We start from the raw sequence: 12,862 nt of genomic DNA, 5'->3' as shown, positions 1-12,862 counted from the left end.
ACTTTCCAGGTGTTTTGGACCTCAACTCCCAGAAATCCCTGGCAGCTTACTGGCTATTATGAATTGTGGGAGTTGATATCCAAAGCACCCGGAGGGCCAAAGTTGACTCATGCCTGGTTTAAAGTATGATAGCCTCGTTGTGGTCATTGTGCCTTCTAGGGGGAGCTCTGACTTGAATTGTTTTAGAATCCATTTATTGGTCATTTTGACCACATATGGAACCCAAAGAACTGTCTTCTAACTCCACTATTGAAATGAAATCCTTCTGCCACATTTCTTCACTGTTCAGCTTTCACAAATGTGCATGGAAATAGGAAATACTGTAGATGATCTTGACTGCAGTATTTAATTATGTGTCTTTAAATTTTAAGATTCTTCTCTTCCAAGTTTTAATCTTCTTCCAATTTGTTTGTGACAGTCCTCAGTTTGATTATGACCAAACCAAGATGTGGAGAATCTTTAACCATTATGATGTCTTCATGTTTTAAACAGATAGGGTGCTGAAATGTAACCCTTGCCAATCAAAAGCCATTATATTTCTCCATGTTCTGTCTTAATAATTGCCTCTTGTACATTATGTTGTAATATCATATTCTTCTTTAGTACAGTATATTGTAAAACTATTATTTGAAATAAGAAAAAATATATCCTTCTGCTACAATTTCATTATGGAATTCCTGAAAGGGAACCACTATACATGTTCCTATACCACAATCCCTATACAGATAGAAAACATCAATTATTCAACCACACAGATAGCAGGCAGTAGGAGCGGATCCAAATTATTAATTTTCTAATGTAAACAGAAGGCAAAGATTCCAATTGTTTCAAAAGTAGGGCATTTCATCTGCCTCTTCACTGAGGTCCTCTATTGAGTACTCTGAAGGCTTTGTCCATTTTTAGGACATACCATACAAGAATTTTCACAAATTCATATCTTTAGAGGACATATAATGCATTAATTTTCACAAATATTCACAGATGTTTGTGTCAGGTCAATGAAATACATTTGTTGTATTCCTTTCTTGTTATCTCAATTATTTGTCAGGCCTCATGAGAATGCATTTTATAGGAGGCAATAATACTGCCATTCAATAGTCTGTGGGCAACAGAAATAAACATTCTAGTAGTATCCCCTGATAATGGTCCATATACTGTAAAACTCATCAGATTATTTGATGTGCAGTGTTTTGTGGCTGCATGTTCTTGGGGCAATGAGTTCATTCTGTTTAGTCTAACATTAGGAGGAACTGTCCACAGTGCTAAACACATTTGGAAGGTGTGGGTTCAGCACCTTGGAGAAGTCCAAACCTTGGGGAATAACAGGTTCTTGTTGATGGAACTGATATGGGCATGGCATGGTGTTATTGATATGGTTTATTCTGCTTTATCCCTGGACATCAAGCCAATGAGATGGTTGGCTATGTGGATAGGCTGTCCTAATATACTCTGTTTGGGGAGTGAAGATAGTGGATGGCTTTCAAGCTTTGTCCTATCTCTATTATTGTCAACTGTTTTAAGAAATTCCTCACAAACAGCACGGGTCTTATATTTCACTCTTGTAACTGGTAGCATATCGTTTAATCATACGCTGACCAATGTTTGATGCTTTTTATAGATTATACAAAACTGGAATGTCAACGAAATAAGCAGTTCTTTGGTTTAGCATGTAACCCTGACCACTCTAAACAAAAGGATATTCATTAATGATTTTAAAAACTAGTGACATGTATTAATGAATGTGAAAGCTTATAATGATATAGGATTTAATGTTCAGATAATTATCTTGGGAAATCCAGTCACTGACAGCTGGCAAATAGGCTCCCAGCTCTTCAACATTTGTGCGGGCACTTTAAGACCTCCCCCACACTGTCGCTGTAGTTGGGGAGGGGGAAAATGGGTGGTCCATTTCAAACAATCAAATGCTTCCTTGATTGCAGAAATCCAGTCTCTGTTTTGATTAATAATGAAGTCCCTCCTCTTGTGATGCTGGGATTGGACTAAGTGCTGATGTTCGGTTGTCTGTGGGAAAAAAAGATAGGGGATGCAGATGGTCCACTGTTTTCTCAGGGATTCTGTTATCTAAAGCAGTATTCCGTTGTCTTATTTTTGGCGGTGCTGGAATCATAAAGGACAAAGGTCCAACAGAAGCAACATCATGCGCTCTTCGGGGGAAAGACAACATCTACAGTGGCAAGTAAGAGCTTTGCTTTTGGTTTCTGTCTCTCTCCGGAGTGCTGGCGAGATGACCCAGCTCCATTATTCCATTCCTGAGGAGCTTCCTCCAGGGGCTTTTGTGGGGGATGTGGCTAAGGACTTGGGTCTTACTGTTGGACAGCTGGTCTCCCGACAGCTGCAGATCATGTCCGGCACGGCCGAAAAGTACTTCGAAGTCAAGGCTCAAAGCGGTGGCTTGATAGTGAAAGAGCGGCTGGACCGGGAGGAGCTTTGTGGGCCCAGTTTGCGCTGCCTGCTTTATTTAGAGCTGCTTCTAGCAAACCCAACTGCTTCTCACCGTGTGGAAGTAGAGCTCTTGGATGTGAATGACAATGATCCAGTGTTTCGTACCACTATCACCCAATTGGAGATTGCAGAGTCTGCAGTACCTGGGTCCCGCTTCCCCTTGGAGAGTGCTGAAGATTTGGACATCGGTACAAATTCAGTTAGCACATACCAACTGAATCCTCGTGGACAATTCAGCCTAAGTGTTAAGTCCCATAAAAGTGGGAGCAAACCTGAACTTATTTTGGAGAAAGCATTGGATAGAGAACAACAACAATTTCACCACCTCGTGCTTACAGCATTGGATGGAGGAGTTCCTGCTAAATTTGGAACTGCTAAGATTGTAGTGTCAGTCATAGATGCCAATGACAATCCTCCTGTTTTTAATCAGACAGTGTACAAAGTTACTTTACTAGAAAATGCCCCTACTGGCACACTGGTGATTCATGTACATGCTATAGACAAGGATGAAGGGCTAAATGGGAAAGTTTCCTACTCCTTCAGCAGCCATACACCACAGAAAATCCAGAAAATTTTCAGCCTGGGTGAAGAGACTGGGGAGATAAGAGTCATGGGAAGTGTGGACTATGAGGAAGACACATCTTTTGAAATTTATGTCCGGGCCAAAGATCAAGGATCTCCCTCTATGGACACACACTGCAATATCTTAGTGGAGATAACAGATATGAATGACAATGCACCCGAAATTATATTCACTTCCCTAACCACCACAATACCAGAAGATGCTCCCCCAGGAACCACAGCAGGACTCCTCAGAGTGAGTGATGGAGATTCTGGAGGAAATGGAGAAGTACAGCTTCATCTCACTGAAGATATTCCTTTCCATATTGTACCTTCTTTTAAGAACCACTATTCTTTGATCACCAGTGGCCCTCTAGATCGGGAGGAGATTTCACAGTATAAGGTTATAATCACAGCCACAGATTCTGGTTCTCCACCTCTTTCAAGCCAGAATAGTTTCCTTGTAAATGTATCTGATCTGAATGATAATGCACCTAGCTTCTTGCACCCTGCGTACCAGACCCTTGTAACTGAGAACAATGCTCTGGGAATGCAAATTATTTCCGTGTCTGCTTTTGACCCTGATCTTGGCCAGAACTCCCAGCTGTCTTATTCTCTGGTAGAAAACATCATAAATGGAATGCCTATTTCCTCCTATGTCTATGTCATGGAGAATGGAACCATTTACAGTGGCTGCTCATTTGACTATGAGAAAACCCAACAAGTGTCTTTCCAGATCCAAGCTAAAGACAATGGTACACCTGCACTTAGTACCAATGTTACTGTCTCCATCTTCATCATAGACCAGAATGATAATGCTCCTCTTATTGTATACCCTCTGATGAAGAAAGGGGTCCTAGCTGAGCAATCAGTCCCTTTCTCTGTACAAGAAGGTTACTTAGTAACCAAAGTGACAGCTGTAGATGCAGATTCTGGACAGAATGCATGGGTTTCTTATAAGCTTCAAAAAGCCACAGACCTGAGTCTTTTCAAAGTCTCAGCATTCACAGGAGAAATCCGAACCATCCGAGCCCTTGTGGAACAAGATGCTTCTTCCCAAGAGCTTGTTATTGAAATTTTGGACAATGGGATACCACCCCTGTCTGCCACAGCCACTCTGATGCTTCATCTTGAACGGGAATATGAATTGGGCATGGCGGAGCTTAGAAAGTCCAGCATGGAACAAAATGGGCTCTCCAACTTGACTTTGCACCTTATTATTGCGTTGATAGCAATCTCCGTACTTTCTACTTTAGCATTTATATTTTTAACTATAAAATGTATTAAAAGACTGAGAGCAAGACACACAGATGTGGCTTGGACCAGTGACATGAAAGGAAGAAACCCTATGGCAATGGGAGGGCACTTTGACACTTTCTCTATACATTTGAGTCCAGAAGACAAAGTAGAGTTTCCTACTGCCTTCATTGCAGAAGATGTTTCTCCTTTTACTCTTCTAAGGCCTAATCAGAGCCAATTTTTAGAAGGGAGAAATGTCAGGATTGGAAAGCCAGTCACTCAACAGGATATCAACAACACAGATACTCTTCCAGCCAGCAGTCTTCCCCAGGATTCAAATGAGGTGAGACTTGAAATACCATTCTGTTAGCACTTAAGGCAGCACACCTTGACTTTGACTCCATATCTGGAGATGCCACTGTCATGATGTTGTGGTAGTCTGTTTCTAAAGATTTGACAAGAAGAAAGACTTTTAAACTATTGAGACCTAGGTTTTAGATTAAATGGTACAAGAGGACTTCTGGTTACAAAACAAAAGTTCAGGAGTTGGATTATTTTCCATAGAAAGTTGCAGAATTATTATTATTTTGTATTTTCAAAGGCAGACAGGGTGAAAGGGGGAAGAAAACAATATAGGGTCATAAAGAGAAGGAAATAAACAGGTGTTAGAATGGATCTGAGTACACAATGCCCTGTCTTAATAGTTTATTCACTGAGTCCTTTATATTGTAGTTGTGTGGTTCATACTTGAATGCCAAGTTATGATACAAAGGGAACAAAATGATGTGCTGCTATCATTTAAGGTATATCAACATAAATCATTTGGCTGCAATCCTTTCAGACCACAGTCTAAACATTGTTTAATTTGTGGGTTCCTGCTGATCAAATGCCAGTCCATTCCTTTGTATCTACTCAGAAATACTGCTTCACTGACTGATGTTCTAATTTTGGAGAGTCCAGTAAATGGAACTAGGAAGCCCCAAGCAATTTCTAAAGCTTATGCATCCTTGCACTTGCGATGAATGCTTCTATTTGTGCATTTAAAAGTGAACACTCTGAAAAGGCCTGATTTAATTAGTAACATCCAATATTTTATATTTATTTTTACATAGAATATACTTTCCCAACTGCTGAAGCATTTTCTGTGACAATTCTTCACATCTTCCTTCTGTAACAAATACTTTTTTCATAGCAAGTGAAAAAGCAGTTCAATGATTAGCCAAAGAGACTATGGTTCTGTATTCCATACAACTGGGAGTTTGTCTTTGGTTCAGATGAGGTGGAAGGAATCTAGCTAATGTGAACAATGAGGATTTGTACCGTTCATGCTTCCTGGACGTGCTGTTTCCTTGAGAACAAGAATCTGAGCTGCTAAACTTAGCTGCCAAAACCAGCAATGAACCAGATCCCTGAATAGTTACATTTAGGGGTGAAGAATGGAAGTGATGAGTCCTGCCATCTCAACTTTACATTTTACTGCAGCTTTAAGGGTGTAGGTGGCGTTGTCATGGTGGAGAGTGGATGGAGCTATCATCCAGTCAGGTGCTGATCCAGATTTTTTTGGGGGGGGGGTGCTCTTTCTGCCTTGACTTTCCTCCTCCGTCGTCGCTATGGCTGTAATTCAACTTCCCTCCCTCAATCCACCCCCTCAACTCTCTGACTAACACTCCATTGCTGCAGCTAGGCAAGCTCCAAAGCTACCTAAATTCATTTGGAAGGATAAACTGGGAGATTTTAAAAACTGCACGGATCCAAGTCCTTGAACCTTTTCGTCCTTGGAATATCACAAAGACTCCTTCTAGAAGCGGACTTTTTGGAAATGAAGCCACAATTGCCCTGGCAACCCTCTTTCAAATGGCAAGTACAGGGTTTGTTTTTGCTGTTCAACTGGGTGTTGGTTCCAGGACAGATCCAGTATTCTGTGGTGGAGGAATCGGAGCTGGGGACCCTGGTGGGGAAGGTGGCTCAGGACTTGGGCTTAACAGTGGCAGATTGTTCCAATCGCAGGCTACGGCTGGGCTCAGAGGAGAGCAAGAGGTACTTTGCCATTAACTTGGCCAGTGGTGCTCTGATAGTGAATGAAAAGATAGATCGAGAGGTCCTATGTGGAGCAAATTCGGTGTGTGTGTTACCGGTCCAAGTAGTCATAGAAAATCCCTTGGAACTCTTTCACCTGGAGGTGGAAATTTTGGACATAAATGACAATTCCCCCAGTTTCATCACTCCGTGGCTTGTATTGAGGATAGCAGAGTCTGCTACCATCGGGTCACGCTTCCCGCTGGAGAGTGCAAATGATGCAGATGTGGGGACCAATGCAGTCAGTGCCTACCAACTTAGTCCCAACCCCCACTTCTCACTTAATGTAAAGAATGTGAAGGATGGCAAGCTTTTACCAGAGTTGGTGCTAGAGCAACCTCTAGACAGAGAACAGCAATCAGAACACCAGCTCATACTGACTGCATATGATGGGGGAAATCCTGTCCGGTCAGGAACAGCTCAGCTCACCATTGTGGTCCTTGATAATAATGACAATGAGCCTGCTTTTGATCTGCCAATTTACAAGATCAGCTTTTTGGAAAACATCCCTGTAGGGACCCTAATATTCAAACTCAATGCAAGTGACCCTGACGAAGGTTCTAATGGGGAAATACAGTATTCTTTTGGAATTCACACTTCTGATTCCATACAGAAGTTGTTTGGATTGGATCCCCACACAGGTGAGATCTATGTCCAGGAAATTGTGGATTTTGAAGAATCCCATTTTTATGAGCTTCACGTGAGGGCTAGAGACAAGGGCATTCCACAAATGGAAGGCCACTGTGTTATCCAGGTGGAAGTCGAAGATGAGAATGACCATCCCCCAGATGTACTGCTTACCTCCCTGGTAAATCCCGTGCCAGAAAATACCCCATTAGAGACAGTGGTGGGGCTTTTCAATGTTCGAGACCAAGACTCAGGTGCCAATGGAAAAGTGAGCTTACAAATATCACCAAACTTGCCTTTTAAAATTAAATCTTTTGAAAATCACTACTCCTTAATTACTCATGAGAAACTGGACAGGGAAACAGTATCTCAGTACATCATCAAGCTGACTGCCAAAGATTCTGGATCCCCATCGCTAACCGCAGATGTCACTATCGTGTTAAACATTTCAGATGTTAATGATAATGCCCCATCTTTCTCTCAGAATTTCTACACCTCCTTCTTAAAGGAGAACAACCCACCTGGTTCTCTGTTGTGTACTGTGGTTGCCTCTGATCCTGATGAGGGCGACAATTCCCGGCTCACCTATTCAGTTGCAGACAGTCAGATTCAAGATGCCCCTCTCTCTTCCTTTGTTTACATCAACCCAGACAATGGGAACATCTATGCCCAGCATTCTTTTGACTATGAGATGTTTCAAGTGTTGCAAATCCCTGTAACTGTGTGGGACGCTGGGTCACCCCCACTGAGCTCCAGTGTCACCGTCTACCTATTCATACTGGATCAGAATGATAACACACCTGCTGTTTTGTATCCTGTGCCTGGCCAGGAATTGTCAACACTCCAGAGAATCCCTCAGTCTGCCCCAGCAGGTTATGTGGTCACTAAAGTCTCAGCAGTGGATGCAGACTCAGGTCATAATGCCTGGCTGTCTTACTCCTTGCTTCCTCAGTCTACAGACCCTTCCTTGTTCCGAGTGGCTCCCTATAGTGGGGAGATTTGGACTGTTCGAGACTTCCAAGAAACAGATCTCACGGCACAGAAAATCCTAGTCCTGGTGAAAGACAATGGAGACCCCCCATTGTCCACTACAGTTTCTATCTTGGTTTCATTGGAGGACAAAGACTTTGAGGAAAGGCCTCAGTCTCATAACTTCCTGATTCATCCCAAAGAAAAATCTGACCTGACTCTTTATCTGATCATAGCACTGGTGGCAGTTAGCATTGTGTCCCTTGTTACTTTCATCATCTTGTCTGCGAAATGTTTCTGGAACAAAAGAAGCCGAGATGCCTCTTGCTGCAGCCTCACTGGCACGCCTGCTAGGGATGTTTTCAAACAGTCCAGCCCAAAGCTGCAGTTGAACTCAGATGGCACATTGAAGTACATGGAGGTGACCCTCAGGCCCACAGACACACAGAGCCAGTGTTACAGAGCCAGCTATTCCCCAGGGTCTGACAGAAGCGATTTCACCTTTATGAGGCCTGTGGATTATCCCCAACCAAGTACTCTGACAAGGGATTTTGACTCTTTCTATTCTCGTACTGGTACACTGAACCGTCCTGAGCAGGTGAGATGACATTTTGTCCTTTTCCCCCAAGACACATGAATGTCATATCTCCCATAACTTGAACCTTGACCAAGGGCTAAATCATGCTTGAGAGAGCGGGGAGGAATGTTATTACTTGAGAGAAACTGATGGTTGTGTAAATCATGTGAATTTCTTCCCATATTATTGTTACCTTTTGCCGACTGCAACCCCAAGTGGAAGAAGGAAGGAGAAGGGTTAGGTTTGGGGTGTAACTATTAATAAGTAATTTGTTTTGTTGTATTCCTTCAAGTTGTTTCTAACTTACGGTAACCCATATGGGATTTCCTTGGCAACATCTGTTTGGGGGAGGGGGGTTGCCATTGCCTCCCTCTGAGGCTGAGAGAGTGTGACTTGCCCAAGGTCATTCAGTGGGTGTCCGTAACTGAGCAGGGATTTGAACTCCTCTCTCTAGAGTCATAGTCTAATGCACAAATCATTACATCATGCTGGCTCCAGTTCAACCTGTTCACCACTAGGTTATCTTCTCTTAGACTGTAGTCATTGTTATAATTGTCAAACCTCTCTTTCAGTTAAAAGTGAAGCTTGATTTAACTGAAAGAGAGGTTTAAAGCTGAAATTAGTGACCCTTGAAAACACTTACTCTCACAACAATGCTTTGAATATTCTGTGGGCTGAGAGGGGGAGTTTTCAAAGCATTTTGTTAAATTTCAGTTTCGAGTTGGTAATTTACAAACTTAGAAATAATTAAGCTGTGGAAGTCTTTGTTCTGGAAGCTTGGAATGACATCATACAGAAACTATTGCTTGCTAGCTTTCATTTAGCTATCATTCTTTGTAGAAAATGGCAAATAGCAATAATTATGACAAAGGGAGGCAGAATATGTTTTTAGAGCAAATGGCTCTTTGCAGCTTGTGTTTGTCAGGATCCTATATCTGGCACAGAAGCCAAAACCAGACAAGATTTTAGCCTTTGTTTTCCATTGTCTGTTGTTTAGCCTGGTGTCTCTAGGTTAAAAACAGCAGGTTACGCGGTCCTTTTTCACACAGTAGCAACATCTAGGCTCAGATTGGCGAGTCTGTTGCTGTCCTGGAAAGCAGTTTGCTGATTGGATGAATAGGGAGGCAGTCTTGGCCAATGAGCATAAGGCTAACATTGAAGATCTGCGGCGCGTACCACTCCCCTCTACAGCTGTGTCAATCTCTCTCAAACCAAAACAATGAATGAGAGAGGTAAACATTGACCACAGACCCTTTCTCTCTCATATGTTTCATAGTTCTTCAAGATAGGTGCTGTGTTCTCCAGGGGGTTTAAAGAGATACTGTCTGCTCTAAATAGCTCCTGTTTTGCAGTTTTAGAGCGTCTTGCTGTGGATTTCAGAATGATGCTCAGAACAGAAAACTCTGCCTGGCGTTTGGGACTTCTGCATGCCTTTGCTTTCTGTTTGTTTCTGAGTGGCTGTTTTGCACAGATTCGTTACTCTATCCCAGAGGAACTCACTCGAGGAGCCTTTGTAGGAAATGTTGCTAAGGATTTAGGAATGGATGTAACAAAGCTTGCAGCTGCCAATCTGCAGGTGCTTTCTGATTCCGACTCCCAGTACTTCTCTGTGAATGTGAATACTGGAATCATAATAGTCAATGACAGAATAGACAGGGAACAGCTCTGTGGGCAGAACCTGCGCTGTTTCTTGCATCTTAAACTTGCTATTGAAAACCCAGTGGAGTTTTATCGTATTGAAGTGGAGATTTTGGATATCAATGACAATGCTCCTGAATTTTCAAGTAGCACAATAACTCTGCAGATCTATGAACTGGCTGTACTGGGTGCTCGCTTCCCTATCCCGCATGCACAGGATCCTGACGTAGGAACAAACACGTTGCAGACCTACCATCTCAGCGCCAATGAAAACTTCAACCTCAACGTGAAGGCACGCACAGATGGAACCAAATTCCCAGAATTAGTGTTGGAGAAAATCTTGGACAGGGAGCACATTGCTGTCCACCATTTGGTTCTGACTGCTGAGGATGGTGGCATATTTCCCAAGTCTAGTGCTATCAGAATTGCGGTCCAGGTGCTGGATGCCAATGATAATCACCCAGTTTTTGAAAAAACCACCTACTATACCCGCTTGGTTGAAAACTCTCCTCCAGGGACGCTGGTGATAAAACTGAATGCAACAGACTTGGACGAAGGCTCTAATGGACAGATCCAGTATTCCCTCAGCAGCCACAACTCTGAAGCCTTGTGCAGAATATTTGCAATTGATGGCACCACTGGAGAGATCCGTGTTCAAGGGAATCTGGATTTTGAAGAGGCCAACGTGTATGAGATTGAAGTGGTAGCTAGGGACATGGGCTCCCCTACTATGGAAGAGCATTGCAGTATTATGGTAGAAGTGACAGATGTTAATGACAATGCCCCTGAAGTCATTCTCACCTCTTTCTCCAGCTCCTTGAGTGAAGATGCACCTCCTGGCACTGTGGTTGCGGTTATACATGTCAAAGACAAAGACTCAGGAGATCAAGGCAAAGTCCAGTGTGAACTGCCCAAAAACCTTCCTTTCAAACTTCGGAAAGACTTTGAGCACCAGTATTCCTTGCTCACCAGTGAACAGCTAGATCGTGAGACTATTCCTCGATTCAATGTTACCATCTATGCCTTTGACTTGGGAACTCCATCGCTCTCCCATCACACTTCTTTCTCCATTATTCTGGCTGATGTCAATGATAACCCACCTCAGTTCGACAGGTCATTTTATGAAGTCATCATAGAAGAAAACAATCCTGTAGGCATGGTTCTTCTTACAGTTTCTGCATCTGATGCCGATAAAGAACAGAATTCCCGTCTTTCTTATTCTATTTTGCCCAGCCAAGGGCAGGAATTGGGTGACGATCCCACCACTTACGTCTCCATCAACCCAACAAATGGAGAAATTTTTGCAGAGAGCCCCTTTGATTATGAGCATACTAATCATTTTGAGTTCCAGGTGGAGGCATGTGATGGTGGCTCCCCTCCTCTCTGTAACAGGATCATGGTGCACATCTACCTGCAAGATCAGAATGACAACGCACCTTGGATCAGATTCCCTTTTATTGGGCAAGATTCAGTTGTTCAGTTCAGGATTCCTCTGTCTACCTCAGCTAGTGCCTTAATCACAAAAATCATGGCTGTGGACCTGGACTCTGGCCGAAATGCTTGGCTCTCTTACCACTTAGAGCAAGCCACAGACCCCAGTCTGTTCAGCATGGGCCTCCGCAATGGGGAGGTAAGGACTATGCGAGCAATACAAGACTTAGACAATCCTACCCAGGAGCTTGTCCTGGTTGTGAAAGACTCAGGAGAGCCTTCCATGTCAACCTCTGTTACTGTTATTGTGCTTTTGGAGGAGAGCATTCCTGAAACCTTTCTGGGATTAACAGCTCACACAGTGGAAAATGAGGGACCTCCCACAATGACTGTATATCTTATCATCTCTTTGGCAGCAATTTCCACCATCTCGTTGATTGCTTTGGTGGCCCTGGGAGTTCGGTGCCTCCGCCGAGATGCACATGCAACACCTGCCATCTTTGGATGCTGTGGAAGTAAAGCCACTGGACTTGAAGATGCCCCAGATCATATAATGGGGCATTGCCATTATCAGCTGAGCCCTGGAGATGCCATGATTGGAGTACAAGTAGCAACCTCAGGACCTCCTGCTCGGGGATACAGATCCTGCTTTTCTCCTGTCTCAGATGTCAGTGAGTTTGTATTCATGAAACCTAACCTGACTCTTAGGACAGCCTCTTGCAGCAATCTCACTGAACCCAGCTTCTTTAGCAAGGTGAGAGATTTCCATGCAGTGCCTCCCATCCTCTATATCTTTTGCATTGGGTTTCCCTCCATCTAGAAGAGCTGTGGCATGTGTGTGTTTGCAGGGTGGGTGGGACTTTTGTATAGCCTATGTTAGATTGCACTTATCTGCTCTACAGCTCTCTGGGTTTGTCAATCTCATGTCTTTTTTTTTCAGTTGGAGGCAGGGAGGTTGCAGGATTGTAAAATTTCCTCCTTCCCCTTACCTCAAAGAGACAGATGTGGTCTGCAGCTCTCCCTCCCTCTGTTCTGCACCTTCAGTTTCAGTTTTTTTGCCAAGACAGCCTGGGAGCAATTTTGGCCAATGGCTCCCTTGGGTCAGTCCTCATATCTCTCTGCTGGGAAAGGAGGGGGGAGAGGGGCGGTTGGCAAGAGGGATGGGGTGGGGAAACCTCCAAGGTCTGCTTCGGAAAGGGGGCTTCTCCCCTGCTGCTGATGCCGCTGCTGCTGCTGCTGCTGGGGAGGGAATTGTCACTTGTCAGTATCCATTTCACAGCC

At 43.5% G+C, this 12,862-nt stretch overlaps 1 protein-coding gene across 48 annotated transcripts in view; it reads left to right on the top strand.

Moving 5' to 3' along the window:
- The window catches only part of LOC132774269 (protocadherin gamma-A4-like), a 393,640-nt gene that overhangs the window by 346,090 nt on the left and 34,688 nt on the right, over nt 1-12,862 (top strand). The window contains exon 1 of one of the 48 annotated variants that reach the window (XM_060774243.2): nt 1,949-2,197. The exons of 44 other annotated variants lie outside the window; for them this stretch is intronic. In XM_060774243.2, coding sequence (XP_060630226.1) covers nt 2,159-2,197 — 39 coding nt within the window. In that variant the 5' untranslated portion in view covers nt 1,949-2,158. 3 more of the 48 variants (XM_060774238.2, XM_067467724.1, XM_060774206.2) reach the window with 3 other exon arrangements.

Source organism: Anolis sagrei, chromosome 4 (assembly GCF_037176765.1).
Source record: "Anolis sagrei isolate rAnoSag1 chromosome 4, rAnoSag1.mat, whole genome shotgun sequence".
NCBI lineage: Eukaryota > Metazoa > Chordata > Lepidosauria > Squamata > Dactyloidae > Anolis > Anolis sagrei.
The sequence above is the reverse complement of the archived record's forward strand: the minus strand, read 5'-3'. Positions and strand labels throughout refer to the sequence as shown.